The sequence below is a fragment of the Dryas octopetala genome, chromosome 1 (genome assembly GCF_963921425.1).
Source record: "Dryas octopetala chromosome 1, drDryOcto1.1, whole genome shotgun sequence".
NCBI lineage: Eukaryota > Viridiplantae > Streptophyta > Magnoliopsida > Rosales > Rosaceae > Dryas > Dryas octopetala.
In genome coordinates this window covers 1,123,187-1,142,930 of record NC_141366.1, presented here as the reverse complement: position 1 = coordinate 1,142,930, position 19,744 = coordinate 1,123,187, and the positions used below count along the sequence as shown (strand labels likewise).

The 19,744-nt window shown below is 35.2% G+C and overlaps 3 protein-coding genes across 3 annotated transcripts; 1 reads left to right on the top strand and 2 right to left on the bottom strand.

Moving 5' to 3' along the window:
* The first annotated feature begins 1,068 nt into the window (after positions 1-1,068).
* On the top strand, positions 1,069-3,176 carry LOC147296125 (A20/AN1-like zinc finger family protein). The gene is made up of 3 exons (XM_086227509.1): positions 1,069-1,147; positions 1,307-1,382; positions 2,222-3,176. Exon 3 carries the CDS (start codon positions 2,235-2,237, stop codon positions 2,760-2,762), a length of 528 nt encoding a protein of 175 aa, XP_086083635.1. The 5' UTR covers positions 1,069-1,147; positions 1,307-1,382; positions 2,222-2,234; the 3' UTR covers positions 2,763-3,176.
* A 629-nt stretch (positions 3,177-3,805) lies between these two features.
* On the bottom strand, positions 3,806-6,325 carry LOC147296124 (MSF1-like family protein). Its single transcript, XM_086240668.1, has 2 exons — positions 6,194-6,325; positions 3,806-4,758 (listed from the first exon to the last, which is right to left on the bottom strand). The coding sequence occupies exon 2, from the start codon at positions 4,733-4,735 to the stop codon at positions 4,178-4,180; it is 558 nt and encodes a 185-aa protein (XP_086096794.1). The 5' UTR covers positions 4,736-4,758; positions 6,194-6,325; the 3' UTR covers positions 3,806-4,177.
* Positions 6,326-9,259: 2,934 nt separating this feature from the next.
* On the bottom strand, positions 9,260-12,444 carry LOC147296123 (AP2-like ethylene-responsive transcription factor PLT2). Its single transcript, XM_086240656.1, has 9 exons — positions 12,294-12,444; positions 11,743-12,175; positions 11,531-11,613; positions 11,374-11,382; positions 11,167-11,255; positions 10,944-11,017; positions 10,691-10,741; positions 10,508-10,584; positions 9,260-9,999 (listed from the first exon to the last, which is right to left on the bottom strand). The coding sequence occupies exons 1-9, from the start codon at positions 12,442-12,444 to the stop codon at positions 9,260-9,262; spliced, it is 1,707 nt and encodes a 568-aa protein (XP_086096782.1).
* Positions 12,445-19,744: the final 7,300 nt, after the last annotated feature.

Sequence of the window (19,744 nt, the reverse complement as noted above, 5' to 3'; positions counted from 1 at the left end):
TTTTAGTTTAGGTACCAAAATTAAATAGCATTTTAGATTAGGTACTAGTTGAAAAGTCAAACAAATTAATAAAGTAAAAGGTATTAAAATTTACATATATTACATCACATGCCACTACAATAAAAAAAAATAATATTACATCACAAATATTACATTAATTTATACTATATTGTATTAAAAAAAATCAATGTAGTCACAACTTAACTGTGACTGTCTTGATAAATTGAAAGAGACAACTCACATTACTATATTATATATTATTTTTAGTAAAAGTATTGTTTTGACCTCTATTTATACTATATTGTAGTATAATTTCTCTAAAAAAAATTCAATTAAGTCACAACTTAACTGTGACTGTCTCACAATTTAGATGTGACTGTCGTTCAATCACAACTAAATTTGAAGTTATGAGTGTCGTACAGTCACAACTAAATGTGAAGTTGAGACTACATGCATTAACAAATTTTCAAGATAATATAAAAGTCTCAAGGGCAATTTTGTCAAAATCTTATAAATTTTAACTAACACTCATCATATGTGAGCCAAAGGATAAAAATGTCAAATGGAAAATGCTCAAATCAAAGGGGCCAACATATTTGTGACCTAATCTAAAAAACTACATTTAAATTTGGTAGTTCAATTGAAAAAATTATATAGTCTTTATGTTATGCCAAAAAATTATTGAGATTTGGTATTTAATCATAATTTTTTATTGAATTTTATTAGACACATGATAGATTTAAAAACTAATTATCCAATCCAAAATCGAATTTTTTTTAATTAAATTAAAATCTGCACAAATCAGCATTAGATAATAGGAATGAGGGAATAATTAATTTTTTTTACTTGAAAAGGAAAATCTCAACATTACCATTGTGATTAACCGACCACTACACCAAACTTCACCAGCATCCCCAACTTTGCAAAACCGTTATTAACACTTTAAAAGAGGGACAAAATAGGAAAATGTGAGGTAAAACAGGCAGCCAATAGTAAGCGGCCACGTCGTCCCTAAATAGAAATGGTCGTTATTAAATAGCCAGAGAGCGTTACACAGAGAAAAAGAGAGAAACACGTCTCTCTCTCTCCCCGCTCTCTCTCTCTCTCTCTGGCTTTCTCTCTCCTCTGCGATCCAAAATCTGCTAGGGTTAGGGTTTTGAAAATCCCCCCTTTTTCTTAATTGTTTGAATCTCCTGTCTTTGATTTAGGTTTTGTTGCTTTTGATGGAGGGCGTTTTTTGATCTTCTTATTCGATTACTGAATCTCTGTTTTATTTTTTGATTCTTTGGTTACTTTTGGTGAACAGAGGCCTCGTGTCCGATGCGATTCTGAGCTCAGGGATCGGTTTCAGAGGTTTATTTTAAAGAGCTTTGCTTTATAGGGTAAGGTTTCTATGTATGTATATGTATGTGCGGATGTATAGCTGATTAAAGTTTGAAATTTTTATGATTCTAGCTGTTATTGAGGGTTATCGGGATGGGAAGCGTCTGCAAATTCATAATTTTGGAGTTTTTTGTGGATTCCCTATTTGGGTTTTTGGTTTGGAAGGTTTAGTTAACACAAGGTTTAGTTAACACTTGAGAGTCAAAGTCTGGTATTGGGTAGTTTGTGAGATTAGAGTAATTGCTAATTGGCTAGAAAATTTGGGGTTTTGTATTCGTACTTGAGGAGGTTTAAAATAATAAGAATTTTCTTTTGTATTTCATAATTGCTCTCAGTTGATATGTGTTTCTGTAGCTCAACTACAATACTTGGCGTGGTTGGTTTGAGGAAGCTCCATTAAAGTCTTGTATAAAAGATCTAGCTTCTGACACTACACTCATACATATGTGTATATTTTTGCAAATAGGAGTTTCCTATTTTTACAGCTTATTGAAATGGCATATGTATGTCCTTATGGATTACTGTAATTACCCATGTTTTAATCTTTTGACATCTTTGAATGTTGCCATTTATGTTCTGTGGTATGCCAGGTTGAAATCTAAATGTGCTTTTGCTTAAAGATGAGTTGTCTTGTGTTCAAATTATAAACAAAATGAAAATCTGTCTTTTTCACATTTGATGATACTATGCAACTTGGAAATCAGTCTATCAAGTTCTGTCTCTTGAACAAAACTTATTAATTATCATTTCAATGCTCTTACTGAACTGTCCCCAACTGTCCCCCATTAAATTGTTGGTTTCCTTTTTAGATGTTTAGATTCAGGTGTTCTCTTTGCAGGTGAGTTGAAAAGATGGACCATGAGGAGACTGGATGTCAAGCTCCCCCTGAAGGTCCTATATTGTGCATCAACAATTGTGGTTTTTTTGGAAGTGCGGCTACTATGAACATGTGTTCCAAGTGCCACAAGGACATGATGATGAAACAGGAGCAGGCTAAGCTTGCAGCATCATCCATTGGAAGCATTGTCAATGGATCATCAACCAGCAATGGAAATGAACCAGTTGCTACTGCTGCTATTGTGAATGTTCAAGCTAGTCCAGTGGAGCCAAAAGCTATCTCTTTGCAACCATCTTTTGCCTTTGGTTCAGGTTCAGGGGAGAGTGCTGAGTTAAAGCCAAAGGAGGGCCCAAAACGCTGCAGCACTTGCAAGAAGCGGGTTGGTTTAACGGGGTTCAATTGCCGTTGCGGTCATCTTTTTTGTGCAGTGCATCGTTATTCAGACAAACACGACTGCCCCTATGATTATCACACTGCTGCACGTGATGCTATTGCTAAAGCCAACCCTGTCGTGAAGGCCGAGAAGCTTGATAAAATCTAAGCCTGATGCAGTGAGTTTCATTATGAAATTGATGCTTGTTTTCATCCAGGAGATGGCTTTAGAGTCTGCTGCGGTATCTTATCACTTGCCCTTTTATGTTATATCTACTTGGAGGCATGGCAATTAGGACATCTCAGCACTTTGAAGAACTCTGTATTTGTTGTGATTGGGAGAACTGTGTATGTTGCTCCAGTGTCTTTAAGTTGTAGTCTGTGCTGGTTTGGTGGACATAATTATGGGTTAAGCTTCATAATGTGTCTACGCGCTGTTCATATGGCATTTCTTTCTTGTGGTACATGTCAGTGGCAATTCTCAGATGTGGACAACAGTGGCTGGTATTGTAAATTATCGATATGGCTTTCATGCATAAATCTATTTTTTCATCCTTTCCGGTCGATGGGGGGTTGACATGCATATTCTTGAGAAGAGCTTTTGATATGATTAGGGCCAATTTTGAGTTTCTGGCTTAAAGAAAAATCGTTAAACTTTAGATTCTATATAATTGTCCAGTGTCTGCGTCACCTATTAGTCTATAACCCAACATGACATAACATAAAATATTGAACAATGTTGTATGAAAGAGATAAGGAGTAAAGTGGTTCCTGGCACTATAATGTTTTTCTCATAGATACGGACCTGTAAACGTTTGAAGGCTGAGCATTTGCTAGTTTCAGTAGATTTGGACTGAAAATGCCTGATCCACATGATCCTATGAATTTTGCTGCCATAGTGCCATGTGAGTGCGACAGACATTGAACTTTTAAACCATTTTAATAGCAACTGAAGAAGTAAATATATTAATTTTGGACACGAAAATCTATAACATTGCATTATCTTTTTCATTTTTCAAATCTACTACTGCCTCTTGTTTCGTGTATTAGCTCCCTCGTCTACTTGTTCTCTCATTTTTCTAACTGTGTTCTTAAATTTTTCTTTGTACAAATTTTGGAATCCATGCTTAAAATAAGAAAACCAAATGCAGTGGTCTGGGGACTATAAGCACATATCTTGATCTTTAGCTGTTCAGTTTCAACATTACCCCTGTTTTTATTATAAGATTTACGCAATAATAATTGATACAATTCTTTATTTGTCACAAAAGGATGGTACATTATCTTCAAAGTATATTTTTCCACAAAAGGTTCTCAATAATCCAATCCACTCGTTTATAATAATACGCAAGATTGGGAACCTCTTAACCCAATATTAAACCACTGTAATTGATGAAATCAAAATTGAAAAATAAATGTAGTGGAAAACTGATGTTCCCAAACAATTTACTGTACCAAAATTTTGAACAACGAGAGATTCAAGGTTAGTCCTCCACGTTTCTACACACTAGCATTCTTCTATTATTTCTACTTTGAAAGAGTTCACAAGCTCTACGATCTAGCACCACAAAAGTCCAGTCAGAATTAGAGAGAAATCCCCTTCGATTCAGCTTCAAGATACTTGCATATCCGCTCCATCACCTCTCTACCCTTGGCACTATTCTGCACAAACCGCTCAGCACATCGTTGTTCAACCTTTTCTGCCATTGATGCCAATGCTGATAACGGCTTGATTCGAATACTAGTCTCCTGTCGGCAGATTGTCCACCTATCAGGATTTTCTGGGTGGGGATCATACCTGATCTTCTCCTCCACCTCTATAAACTTTTCAAGACTAATATTGTGGGTGCTGAGTTGCATCGATCGTGCTCGTGCATCCACAACTGTTGATTCAACACAGTAGCAGATATCCTGGCGAACAATTTTGCGAATAAACCATGGTCCTGGGGTGTGGACAGTGATAGCGCGTGTGGTGTAAAGCTTCCCTGTAGTAGGATCAACCTTGTGGTTCAGAGTGTCAACGTCAAGGATATGTGATAATGTGTGTTTATTTTCAGGGTCGGAAAATTTTTTCCAAGATGCAGAAGTCACCCGTTCCCATGGGTGCTTGTATGTGTACTCTTGTGTATATGCTCTCACCATCACTTTCTTTGTCACTTTGGAGGCTGATAAAAGAACAATATCTTAGTTCACAGAAGAAAGAGTAAGAGCATATAATTTAGTTAAATAACTCAAGCATAATGACACAGCAATTCTTTTCTCAAACACAAACACTACAAATCAGAAACATAAAGTTGGTTATCCAGTCTCTATTTTTTTATACTCGGAAGTAATTCTTTTAGATGAAACAAGAGAATTACAACAATGACGTAACTCATACCTAACAATTTAGCTCTTCATACCAAGTGCACAAGACTGTTATTTATTTGACTATTCAAAATTTCTAATCAATGCAAGCATGGGAGGAAAAATGATACTCGCGAGTAGGAGCATCACAGCTGAATCGTAAAACTATTTGTAATTCAAGTTCAATCATTCACGGTGACAGAAGAACAAGAAATCAGATAGTACCAGAAAAGGTAAAACAACAATGAGAGGATCTTTGATTGTTTAAAAGGGCACAAAATGTAGGAGCTCCTGTCTTCTAGTTTAGCAAGCAGAGTGCTGTGACATACATTTAGGCATGGATGATGACAATTGCAGCCAGCTGACTAATCGATGAAAGGGGTGAGAAGCCTTTATGGATAGCTCCTCTGCTCTTGACTTTGCACTAGTTTTGTGGTAACTAATTGACGTTTAGAACTTCTATTATGACTGTTACAGTAGATACTTTGGGATATGTTATGCATTTCTTCACATGTTGAATTCCCAAAAACAAAAAAGGTGATTTTAATGCTTTTAGAATTGTGCAACACTTTTTCACCGCCGTAGTCTAAGCAAGGTGCACATCCTACAAAACTCCATACTATCTCACCCTCCAACCAAGTTTTTGCATACACAAACCGACTTATCATAATCTTAAACTCCCAAGTGTAAACAGTGAAATGAGCAGAATTCACAACCTAAATATGGGTCTTAGAAAAGCTTAAATTCTCAAGAAACAACATTCAGTTCAGCTCCAAAACATTTGAAACCCACCAAGTTTCTACACCCCTCTTTTTGATATTGGAACACAAAATTGAGTCTCACAGGCTCACAGCACATTTAAACCCATCCTAGTTTTTCACCAAATAGGCACAAATAAACAATCACCGATATACTTGTAAACCCAGCAAAAAATCTCACCAATTTAGAGAAAAACCTTTCAATTGGGTCAATTAGAAGCTTTTAAACTCATGACCTCAGTAACAGCAAAAAAAAAATTAAAAAGAAAAGAAACATTACATATTGGACTACAAAATGCAAAATGCAAATGGACTACAATTCCAAACCCAACTAATCAACAAGTGCGACCAACAAAAATACGAATATGTTGCATCAAAATTTTTTTTTTTTCCTTCTATATCTGTAATTGCGATTCAATTAGAAGTCACGAAAAGAAAAATAAAACCAACGAAATAATAAGCAATAAAAAATGAATTACAAGTTAGAAGAGCTTACCTCAACAGAGAATTAATGAAAGCCTAAGGATCTCACACAAAAGGATAGACCCTTTTTCTTGTGCTTCAGCCTTCGATCGATTACCTTCTCTCCTTACATTGACGGCTTTTATATTCCTTGGGCAAGTAAGTATTTGATTTCTTTTCGGGCCAAAAAAAAGTATTGAATTTCTTTTAAGTACTTTATTTGCAAACGTTTTTTTTTGCACACCTTTAAAAAAAAAATTCAAAGAAAAAGACCACTTTGACCCTCCCCTCACCCTCACACTTCATCCATTTTTCTTTTTGCACACCCTTCCTGAACATAAAAAAAAACACACACACACACAGAGGCACACACCCATACCCTACCACCTCCCTGCCCCTCTCTCCTCTTTCCCTTTCTCTCTCTTTCCCCACCCTCACCCTCACCCCATCTCTTCTACCCACTCCACAACTGCTCCTCCAGTTAGCTCACCATAGCCGGAGAGAAGAAAACTTAAAAAAAAATAAAAAAATTGCAGGTGGTTCGGTGAACCAGTGCCGAAACCACCAGTTTCGTTCAGCAAGTACCCACCGAACAATCCTAATCTATTCAGAGGGTATCTGTCGAACGAAACCACCGGGTTCGGCACTAGTTCACCGAACCCACTGCAAATTTTTTTTTTTAATATTTTGGACTTGTGGATGTCTGCTTGGGTGAAAGGAGGGAGAGAGAGAGAGAGAGAGAGAGAGAGAGAGAGAGAGAGAGAGAAGGTGGTGGTTGTTTTGGTTGTCTGCAGGTGGTGGTTGGTGTATGCGGGGAAGAGGGGGAGGAGGGATTGGGAGGTGGCAAGGAGAGAGGAGTTGGAGAGGAGAGGAAGGGAGGGCTCGGGGGTGGGCTTCAACGGTGAAGAAGAAAAAAAAAAAAAGGGTGTGTACGGGGGGAGATGGGGATAGGGTGTGTGGGTGAAGGGAGGGCCAAAGTGGTATTTTTTTCCCTTGAGTTTTTTTTTTTTTTTTTTTTTTTTTTTTTTTTTTCAGAAATGGTGTGCAAATAGCAACTCTCTTTCTTTTTGCTTTAATAACAAGTTAATAAACAAAAGGGTTTTTTTCATATTTAGTACCTGAACTTTGACTATTGTTTTAATGTGGTACCTAAACTTTTATTTATCCCAATTGAGTACCTAAACTTTTATTTTTTGTCTAATAGGTACCAAAATAAATTTCTGTTAAAATTATCAACAAAAGTTAGGGGCAATATAGTCATTTTAAAAAATTTATATTTTAATTTTAATTTTTAATTTTTTTTGTTTGTTGTGTGTTTTTTTTTAATAATTTTAAACATATAAAAAAAATAATTAAAATATACTTTGACTATATTGCCCCTAATTTTTATTGACAATTTTAACAAAAATTCATTTTGGTACCTATTAGACACAAAATAAAAGTTTAGGTACTCAATTGGGACAAATAAAAGTTTAGGTATCACATTAAGACAAGGGTCAAAATTTAGGTACTAAATATGAAATAAACCCTAAACAAAATTATATACTTCTTCTGTTTTTCAGATAAAAAAAAATCAAACAACTACAAGGCCTAGGTCGGTCCTTGAAGGTCCAAGGGTTTTCCAATGAAAATGGGCTAGGAACGGAGTTACCCAAAATGAAAGGCCTTTCCCATTCAGACATTTAATGTTGCTTCCGACCCAATTCCCTATCATTCAAGTCCAAGTCCATAACCCATTAAAAATCAATAAACTTTGCATCCATATATTAATCAATAATGCTAGAAATTACCAAAGGACCCATTGGTTCTCTTTCTGTTTTTATCTTAATAAAATTTCTTTACAAAAATTTTGGCCAAAAAAAAAATTTCTTTAAAAAAATGTGTCCTCCCAAAAACGACATACTTATGCTAGTGTCAAGAAATCTCACAGTACTCTTTCATGCATAATTAACTTGGGAAATTAAAAAAAGTTGCACATATTACATATATACTTTTTTTTTTTTGCCACATATTACATATATACTTTATATCAGGCTTCTTCTATTGAGGTATACCTCAACTTATTTATGTTGAGGTATATCCTATTAGGACCCACATGAGTCGTTTTGTGTCGATCCGAACCATTCATTTTTTACATCTCTATTGATAGATCATCCTTGCAACAAATTAGCCAAATCGGAAATCATTACCTATCTAAATTTGATCAAATAAATGGACGAACCAAATATTTTCGATCAAACCGTCCATTTGTTTTATCAAAGTTAGATAGGCAAATGATAGATTTGACTAATTTTTTGCAATGATGATCTATCAATGAAGATGATCCTTGCGAAGGGTTCGGATCGACACAAAATGACTCATGTGGGCCCCAACAAGGTCATACCTCAACATAAATAAGTTGAGGTATACCTCAATAGAAGGAGCCTGTACTTTATATATATATATATTTACGCCCGTTCAGGTGCGAATGTCTGCACGTTTGCACCCAGCTTAAGCACTAGACCATTGTTAAGAATATGCTACATACCGTTTGGCGGTATGTTCGCAAGTTCATTCGCACTTGATTAAATTTGTATATATATATTGTATGAGTGCTCTAAAACTAAATGATTAATAAAATATTACAACACTAAATATCTTTCTAGGACTACTACTTAACGTACGTGATCTCATTGATAATTTGATAAAAGTTATACATACATATAATAACACTAATAGAATTACATTACATATAATTAGCAGCTGTGCAATGCATCTTCTTCTGCACACAAAATTTGGGGTTCCACTTAGCACCCATTTACTACTAATCTTTGCCCACAATTGGATATATATTTTATGGTCAGTTCTTCACCGAAATGATCAACAAAATAACAGCAAATTCTAGAACAAAATAAAAGAGGCGTCCAGCTCCTTATAAAATGCATTAAAAATCAGCTTCTGTTACTTAAAAACCATTAAAAAAATCAAAAGAAAAAAAAAAAAAACAAAAGGGACAGTAATTGCTCCTACCAAACTTGATAGTAAAATTGTCCCACATCATAAAATTACTAATTTCCCCAAAACAATCTCTCTTTCTTTCTCTGTCGGTCTCGTGACCAGATCAGTCATTCCACATTGTAAAAACACCACCCGGATTCGATCCCTGACCCGAATACCCATACCCGGAGGGCATATCATAATCAACCTTAACAAGCGAGAGCTGATCCTCTGCGGACCCCACAGCATTACTTGCCGTGGGATTCGTAGCCATCCCAAGTCCATTATTACCTAAATACCCTCCACTATTGTCCATGACACTAGAAGCCGAGCCCATGTCCATCAACCCCTGAAGCAAAGCTGGGTGAGTGCTCTGCAAGTAACCGTTGTAGAACTGATGAACGTTCTGGCTCGGCTGCTGGTACTGCTGGTGAAGCTGGAGCTGGGTTTGGATGTAATTTTGGTACGAAGAAGGGTCATGGTGGGTGTACTGAGAAATGTCGTGGTTCTGGAGAGAAAGTAGAGGCTGTTGTTGTTGGTCAAAGGTGGACTGGTGCTGATGATGCATCAAAGGGTATGCCTGTAAATTACTATTACGAGCTGCGGAGGTTGATGAGCTGCTGCTTCCAGCCGCTGCGTATTGGAAGGTGGAGCCCAGAGCTATCATTTCTTCGCGTTTTCTAGAAGATTCCAAGGCTTGAGCTTCTTTGAGCCGCTTGGCTGCGCCGCCTCCTATTGGGAGAGTGTTGCTCTCTAGAATGCTCTTCACGTCGTATCGACTCATGTCGAAGTTGGTCACTGCGTTTAGGCCTCGGAACTTTATCGCTGCAATGTCGTATGCTTCGGCAGCCTCCTCCTCAGTACCTACAAATAGGAATTCAAACTCATTAAAAGACAAATAATGAGTTACGTAATGTGTTACATTTAGTATATTTATTCATTATATGTGAATAATTATTTCTTGCATGACTAAAATAAGATTTGAGTACGTAATGTGTTACATTAATTTAGTATATTTATTCATTATATGTGATTTTAATTACATAAATATATGTGAATAATTATATGTTATATGTATCACATTTATAGATTAGAGATGAAACCTAACTCATTTATACAAGTGAAATATATATATATATATATGAATGAATCTAACAATTTTACTCATATTTATGTGAGAAATATCACATGTAATCAATGAATGTAATACATGTATCATTTAGAGATGAAACCCATTCATAAATTTAGGTGGGTTAAACACAATTTTATTCAAAATATTTTTTAAAACTATGAATTTATATTTCTCCATAAATAGTAGCTAATGCATTGTATGCATGGTACGTGTAATATAATTAATTAGGGAGTGACTCACTGAAAGTTCCCAGGTAAAGATCTTTGTTTCCGGCAACTCTGCCTATCCTGGCTTGCCATCGTCCGTGCTGATGGTGCCTGAACAAACATTTTGTTATGAGTGTGAGACAAAGACAGAGACAGGGAGAGACAGTACTCACAGACAGACAGATTAGTGTTCCTAGCTAGCTATTTTAATTAGTACCTAGTAACTCCACGATACATGGATGCTCCCCTAGAAAAGCCACTACTTTTCCTGAAAATTTAATACATGAATAGGAATTAGAAAAGCTAAAACCTTAATTAGGCAGCTGCAACGAACAAATTGATTAATTGTTGAAAGAGAAAAAAGATATATGCATTGCACGTACACAACATATATAACTTAAAAGTATGAATAACTACTTAATGGGATCTATCTACCTATCTATTTATTTCTTATATATGTACGTATATACCTTCTAATGGAGGCCACAAATTCTTGTCTTGTGCAGTTCTTCATATCCTCCAACTCCTTTTCATAGTTAGTAATCTGCAACAAGTACAACGTCCACTTGAAAACTAAGCCAAATATAATATAAAACATGAATCATATTTACGATTCTCTTTTATTAATTTATGTGCTTCTCTTTTGATTCATTTTGCTGCATATATATGTATATAATTAAATTAACTGCTTACTGGAAAATTGGTAGTAGTAGATGTTCCCCAGTACTTGAGTGCAGCCAAGTCATAAGCCCTAGCTGCTTTCTCTTCTTTGTCATACCCACCTGTTCGGAATAACCCAAAAGAAAACCCCCAAAAAGGGGAAAAAGAATTGCTTCATAACCAAAAATTTTCAAGCCATTGCTAAAATAATGTAGCTAATAATTAGAAATTGGCACTCACCCAAGTAGACTGCAAGAGACCACGTAGGAAACAAAGAAGGCCATGATCATCATGAGGGAGCAAATTATGGGTCAGTAAAAAAATTAATTAAGGAACCCGGCCTATAGCTGGGCTAGAAGAATATATGAGGCATATATATGTATATATATATACATACCTTGGCGGCCCTTCCTTGATTGTCCTTCCCTTCTGCAACTATTATCCCAAAGATGAGCTTCATACCTTCCTGTCCATCTATGCCTGCATAATTTGCACCAAATTACTCAAAACCTATCTCAATATAATGCAAATTAAATTAAATAATTACTAATCTACATATGTAAATGTTACAAATTAAGCAAAATTCCAAATATGCAGACACTCACGTACCTTGTTACACCACGATAAATAGATGTTCTTTGTCCAAAGGTATCCAAAGTCCTTCTTGGGGGAGCTTCAACAGCAGTAGTAGTACTAGTAGTAATATCGGTGCTGGTTTCACATGTTGAAGGAGAAGCCTTATTGCCGCCACTGCTCATGGAGAGAGTCAGCGATTGCAAACTGTTGGATTTTTCTTGGAAAACATCGTAGACGGTGGTGGAATCAATTGCTACACTAACTGCATTAGTACTGTTGTGTACTGGGACTAAAGTACCAGTACTGTTGCTTGGAAACATGTAGTCAGAGACTGAATCGCTGCCCTGAATATCGTTGAAGGCCACAAGATCTGAGTGCAAGTTGTTCTCAGATTTGCTCACCCCCAGAAAATCAGCCACCACTGGAACGTCACTGCAGTTCCCTTGAGTGTTAATCATATTCCACTCTGTAAATTTACATATCAGTGTTACATATTATATATTCATGAGTCAGTGGGTGAAAAATTATGTAAATACAACATCTTGAAAAAGTAAATATATACTCATATATATGTACGTACGTACCTTGGTTTTGGAAAGGGTTGTCCATAGTATCATTGACTAGCCCTAGAGAGAATTGGTGATGAGAGTGAGAAGGGTGGAGTTGTGATGGCAAGGTAGAGTGCGTAGGGGAAAGAGGAAACGAAAGCCAGTTGTTTGAATTCATGGACCCCATTTTCGATCGATCGATGGCTAGCTAGCTCTTAATTTGATTATAATTCTCCAAGGTATTGATTGCTAGCTATATATTCACTTCTCCAAAAAAAAAATCAAAAACCTCCTGCATATACCATACATGGCAAAAAATGTTAATATCTATTCAAGGAAAATTTCAAAACTAGCTAGTGCTCAAAAGATGAGAAGTATAAATATATACTAGTACTACGTACTATATACAAATATGTTTACCCAGGTGACTAGTTATAGGGTTTGAAAAAGTGAAGCCGACTCTATCTCTTCTTCTGTCTCTTGTTTCTCTCTAGAGTTTCATATTTCTGGAGAAGAAAGTGGTTTTGGGAACATGAGAGAAAAAAAGAGAAGAAGAGGGGGAGGCTGAAAAGAGAAAATCTTGAGAAAGAGAGAAGCTATACTTATATGGATGGGTATAATAAACTAGTACTAGATAGTCTTGCTCTAGTCTATGTGTCAAACATAGGCAAACAAATGAGCTAGCTAGCTATTGTTGTTTAATGTTTTGTCACCCCTTTTGCAGTGGTCATTTTAGGGTTGTCTGACTCTGACTCTCCACACCACATTCCAACACTTAAGAATCAAGAAATACCAAAATTATTATAAAAAAGAATAAAACAATGTTATAAATATCTATATGTGTAGTCAGATAATGAAAGTAATTTAAAAGGGCACGAGTGTCATACTAAACTAGAAGTCCATGGCTTCAGTCTTTGTACTGAGACAAACCCACAAATCCAACTGGGAAAAGTCCAAGCTAGCCAACCCCTCTTTCTCTCTCTAAGCCTCTAATATCTTTCAATTTATCTCTCTTATATTTCTTTCTATTTCTACGACCCACTTGGTTTATTGGAACTCTCGTCCTCGTAATGTGCAATAAATGACACCCGAAAGCCCAGCATTCCCACACTCTGCAAATCATCTCCCACTCTCAAAATCGACACTATACGTAAAGTTAAACTAAGCCAGCCAAGTACCCAACCGACCTCTTAATTTCTCTCTCTCTCTCTCTCTCTCTCTCTCTCTCTCTCTCTCTCTCTCTCTCTCTCACACACACACACAGACAACACAAATAACATACATAATAGACATATATATTATATTTTATCTGGCAAGCTACAAGACTATAGGTAGAGAGAAGTACTGAGATTTCATTCAGATATATGATGATGATAATGAAGCAGACGATCAATTGATCACAAACCCATAAATCAGAGAAGATCTGCCGAAAATGGATAGTCCAAAGAAAACCCATTAATTTGTGGATCCCCGAGTCTTCCTGCATGTGTTAAAGATGGGATTGTACGGACCATGCAATATTCAAAAGAAAAAATTCGACTATTAAATATTAAAAGGACTGCCAAAAGAGTAAGGATTACTCCTCTGTTCAAAATATATAACACTACAAATAATTAATTGGCGGATTCAAAAACAAAATTAAAAGAGACTGAAGGATTTAGTTTGGTTTCCCCAAAGAATTCTGTTGACCACCAAATTGGTTTGCGCACCCGTCAAAAGGTGGAACCACATTTATATTATTTAAAATATGTTTTTCTACTCGATCATGTCTGGCCTGTACACAGTTATTAGTTATAAGAAGCTAAATTGTGCCGTCCAGTTAGGCGCACTGGTTAAAAAAATGTTATCCCTACATATACATCTAACTTAATTAATAATTAACCGCAGATTAATTTGCCTCCACTGTATGATCAGTGTGAGTGACACTGTACATTAATTGTGACCGATCATGTTCACTAATGATCAGTACTGACCAAAACATTCTGGCACGATCCTTGTTCTTTTTTCCTTTATAATTTTATTTCTGATTGTTACATAAAAGCACCATTAGCTATGGGGTTGTGACATATATATATATATATATATATATAACGTATTATCTAAATTCTAGCTAGAAGGTCATGCTAAGGACTCCAGCACATTGGTGATTGTTAGTTGTTATGTCTAATTACCTTTCATAATAGATCAACTCTATGTAAGTGTTTCACACGTAAACAACTGCATGTGAAAAGTAAACATTTATCTAGAACATATATATAACACTTTGTCCGTTTAAATAACAATATATATATATTGTCTCGATCTTATGTTCTTAAGCAAGTTTGAAAGGCTAAAGTAAGCAGTAAGCAGCATTATGTTGCATATATATATGTGTTATAATTTGATAGCATGCATGCGTATACACATACATAAACACAGATACGTGAATACGAATTTAACACCACATATATAATCCGGATGCATTCATTACAGAGAGAGACATCATATCATTAACAAATATTATATCAATTAAACATATGTGGAGAGAGAGAGAGAGAGAGAAGCAATCTGCTGCGAAGAATTTATACCTTTTCAAAACTTTAGATTATTTGAATTTTATTAAGACTCGAAACAGTTGGTTTTCTAATCCGCTGAATCAATGGTCTCCTTTTTCCTGCTGATCAACTGTACGTTCACAGAGTTCTCAGAGTTCAGACTACACATATATATATATATATATACTCATTTACTGGTCATGGTACCAAAAGTATAAGAATCTTTTAGCCCAGATTTATAAATATATTTCACGAAAATAAAATAAGAGCTAGCTACAACAGTACAACAACAAAAGAAAAGAAAGAAAATCACCTGCAATTGTTGATGACACAGTTCCCGCCATATTCTTGTACATAAACATATAAGGCTATTTGACTGAAGTGCACCACAATAGGGGGGCAACAACCCACGTCTATCGCTTACTTCAACCTCTCTCAAGTAATTAAAAAATGAAACCCGCAAAAATGCAAACCCTAGAACCAAATACTGCAAATTACATCAACAACAAAAAATAATTAATAAAAATAAAATCCAAATTAAACCCTTTAACTTGTTCATTGAAAGCAGGCTAGCTAAAACAAAATGCAAAGAGGAACATAAACTTACAACATTGACTGTATTTTCAAAAAAAGCTACAGAACCCTCTCTCTCTCTCTCTCTCTCTCTCCCAAATACGTCTACTTTGTGTATGTGTTTGTTGTGTTCTTGAAAAATGTGGAGTGAAAGGGTTAATAGGAGGGGAGAGGGTGGTGCATGTCTCGGCCTCTCACGGCGTTTCAAGTTCTTCGGCCAAATTGGATGGATTGCGAGTGCCACGTGTCAGATGCTTTTATGGCTGAGGTTGGAGCGGGGCCCATTGGGGTGGGTTTGAAATTTGCAGCCAGGCGGGCCAATTATCCCGTTTGCATGCTTTGCACAAAGAAACACGAAAAACAGAAGCAACTTTGACCACACTGCCTCTATGTAGACTCCATTATACCAATCTCATTCTTTTCTTAATTACTATACTACCCTCATTGGTTCAATTTGAATTAATGACGCATTTTTTTTCGCCAATAGTTAATGCCACATTTATTTCTCTGAAAAAATAAAGTTGAAACCTCTTCTACTCTTCTTTTCGCTTTCAAACTTTGTTTATATAATTCTTCAATGTTCATGAATATGATTCGATAAATCCAAACTATTGATAAATTCACATATATGTTTGTTGGATATTAATTTCTAGCTAAAAGTAGCATTAGTGCATGGGATTGTGGCCATGGGTTCTTTAATTTCTTTTATAAAAGGAATAAGATCGATAATGCATGAGAACAGAAAAGATAATTTACAACCCGGCCAACTTGAAGAATTAATTGTTTCCTCAAACAAGTCAAAATTAAGATATCATTTGGATTCGAAAATCACTATAACCAACGGTTATATTAATTAAGGTGCTCCAAAGCTAACTTGTTTCCTAGCTTAAGGTTCAAACTTCGATTCCCAGATGCTCTTGGTGGATAAATTAAATGGATCTCCATGCACACACAAATAATGCAAGTGTCATTGGTAAATTTTATATATAGGACACATATATACCGGCTTTTAATGATATGTATATATATATAGATAGATGAATATATCCAATTTGTTAATTTGGTTCTGATCATGGACATGTTTGAACTAATTTTAAGAAACTTTGAAACTTTTCAAGCAGGTGCATGCATTACAATAATATTAATTACATCTAGCTAGCTAGATTTATAGGGATATATATAAGAAGAGATGTTATTGGCATGGATAAATATTGGAAATTAAACCCAGGTGGGATCTATCAATTTATAGAATCTTTGAATTGTTGGATGCATTATGGCAGTGACGATGAAATCCATGTTCCATCGATTTGGTGTGCAGAAATATTAGAATGTGTCCATGTGAGAGTGGAGAAACAGGAGTTGGAATAGGTGATGAGGAGGGGCATAGCGGTGAACATGAACAAGGAAATGAGGTCATTTTGGGGATATTAAAGAAGCTGATCACGAGAATCCATAGAAACAAAATTGAGAGTTTCCAAAAGATGGGAGGAAACACCGGGAAAGTGCTCGTGTCGCCTCGAAATTAAGCACTTGAATTCATGAAAAGCCAGCCAAATTCCCTATATTTTTAGGGAGGCCCTAATTGTTTTCTTGCACAAACCCTAGCCACTTATATTTAGTGTGAATTGAGACTTGGGTTAGGGAATTGCTCTGAAACAAGTATTTGCGCATGGAATAAAATTAAACGTACATTAATATATAAAAACCCAACCCCCCTGTAGATCGGGTTGTTATATTAAGTGTTCTTATATATTAGAGTAGAGAAGTCCGATAAGTGAAGAGCAATTCTTTCTTACGTACCCGCACTCATGATATTGCTGAGGGATTTTAATTAGAATAAAATATTATGTGAGACCGACTACATATATAAGAGTATATTAGTTTCAAATCTAACCATTAATGCACATCATACATAGCCTGGGTTCTGTGAGATCATTACCATTTGAACATTTTTTTTCTTTTATTATAGCACAATTTGAAATCTGGGGAGGAGAAACAAAAATCTAATTGAAGTTTTATTTATTTTGATGATTGGCCATGAAATCATTTTAACTTCGCATCCAAAAATATATAAAATAAAAAACCTGTATATAGCTATTTACTTCCTTATTCTCCAATTTTGAAAGTGAATATCGCTAATTGTGCTTCTAGGGATCCACATGAAAATGTAAAAAAAGCCATATAAAAGTTCAAACGTGTATGCCTATATACATGAAGCTAGAAGTTTGATCACCTTCATAAAGCAGCATTCTAAAACAAGGTAATCTCTGCCTATTTAGATAAAGAAACCCACCAGACTAATAAGGTAGTTAAATGGAAATATCAGTATACCACTCATTTCCCAAAAAAGGAAAAAAAACAAATAAATAGATTGGTGGCAGATACATTTGATTGATTTCCTAGCATATATATGATATACATTGATTACATCTATAATGTTCTCGGAGTGCCATTAACCATCACGTACAATATGGTAATGTCAGCACCTTTTATGCTTTCAAAACTATTGTATAGACATTCTTATTCTGAGAAAATCAGTGAATTAAATAAACTATAAAAAGAATGCTCTAATTAATAGCCCAATCCCAACAAGCTAGCTACCAAAGGATCAAGCAGAATTCGACTTCCCCTTGTGCATGTCTCTATGAGACAATCACATTATTAATCACATCTCTCTACACTTCAAAAATTATATGCAATTATAAATTATTTACTCTGAACTTGAAGACAATAATATACAGATATGTCCAATTATAACAATAGTGTATTGTAGTGGCAATTCCAAAACCAATTGGATATTACTATCTCGATGCATGATATCCAAACAACAATTTGATGCACACGTGAGCCGTTGGTGTCTAATGGAATGGCCACGACAGTGCTGAGTTATATACATTGCATATATATACAAAATCCCTATTAAGGTCATAGGCCATGGACCATAACAAAACATGCGCGTATATAGTTGATTATAGCTAGCTAGCAGATATTTGGTGCATTGCATGCTTCTAATAAATTAATAATTAATTACTAATTATTATTATATAAAAATAGCTAATTAATTAATTAATGAGGGCCAGTTGCATAGTCTCGACAAGCCCTCGTAAGTTATGGGAACTTCTCAATATCGATAGCAAGTAAAAGATAAAAGATTACAAATATCATGTTATGTTATATTGAACAAATGGGATATCAATAAGGCATGTGCATGACATTGTCTTGTTTTCTGCAATCTAAGGAGGAGCATATAATAACCATATATTTAAAATAAATTAGGAATATAATTATTAAGCAATTTATATTAGTATATATATTCTAGGCTCTTGATAAATAATCAAGGATCCTAGATTGGAGGGAGTAAGAAATCTTCTCAAATTTGACTTTCTCCATCGATTCATTCAACCGGGTAGATATAATTTTATTTTAATTTCTGAAGAAGTGACCATAATCATTAAAACCCAACTAAGAACATGCATGATACTTCTATTTCACATCATAAATGAAATCAAAAGGAGAAGATAAATGTTATAAAACTGTACGTATTATGAACCAAGAAATGCACCAATTAACCTTTCATGTTATGAATTGACAATTATCTCTTTCACACTCTCTTAATTAGCATCTAAATTTTTATCCAATTGTTTTATGGGCCTTGAAATAGGGACTTAAGTGTGAGAGATTGCTGTACCCAACAATTAATTGGACCCATAATCTAGAGTGGGCGGAAATTGGGCCCTTTTCCAAACTTCTTCAGTTACTTAAGAATGACTGGACTGGGGTCTCTTGGCCCATATCAGTTTGTTGGTAGCTTTTGGGCTTCAGCCCATCTAACATTATTAATTACCCTTTCAAAGAAAAAAAAAAAAAAAACAAACAAACATGATTAGTTACAACTTACAATGAAAAACTAACTGTACGATATATAACTATAGTATGGTTTGCAAGTTTGACATCTATATCGATCATGTCGCAGTTCATTTTTGCATATATAACTATATATAGTTATATACACCAATGTATACGTTTTAAATCGTTTTAATCCAGGACTTAACTTAAGAACCAACAGTTAGAGAGGACTGTTATCATTAATATATATATATATATATATATACCTCTCCATGCAACCCATTTCAAACGCCAAACCGCCAAACCTTCTCTTTCCTTCACATATTTAGCTAGCTTTCTGTCTTTTGCATTCACTACTCTCAATTCCAAAGTCAGACACCAAAAAGCCCGAGGTTCAGATTCGAATTCTCATTTCAGTTTGATTAAAATAAAAAATAAAAAAATAAAATGCCAAAACCCTAATTTTATTTGCCAAGAAAATATTTACCCCTACATTGAAGGTCATAATTAAAATCCCAACCAACACCACAATAT

Coding starts and splice junctions, on each gene's coding strand:
- LOC147296124 (XM_086240668.1), bottom strand. CDS start 4,735: ATGGTGAGAGCATATACACAAGAGTACACATACAAGCACCCATGGGAA.
- LOC147296125 (XM_086227509.1), top strand. CDS start 2,235: ATGGACCATGAGGAGACTGGATGTCAAGCTCCCCCTGAAGGTCCTATA.
- LOC147296123 (XM_086240656.1), bottom strand. CDS start 12,444: ATGGGGTCCATGAATTCAAACAACTGGCTTTCGTTTCCTCTTTCCCCT. Junction 12,176..12,293: donor CAACCCTTTCCAAAACCAAG/GTACGTACGTAC, acceptor GTAAATTTACAG/AGTGGAATATGATTAACACT. Junction 10,742..10,943: donor TTTGTGGCCTCCATTAGAAG/GTATATACGTAC, acceptor TTAAATTTTCAG/GAAAAGTAGTGGCTTTTCTA.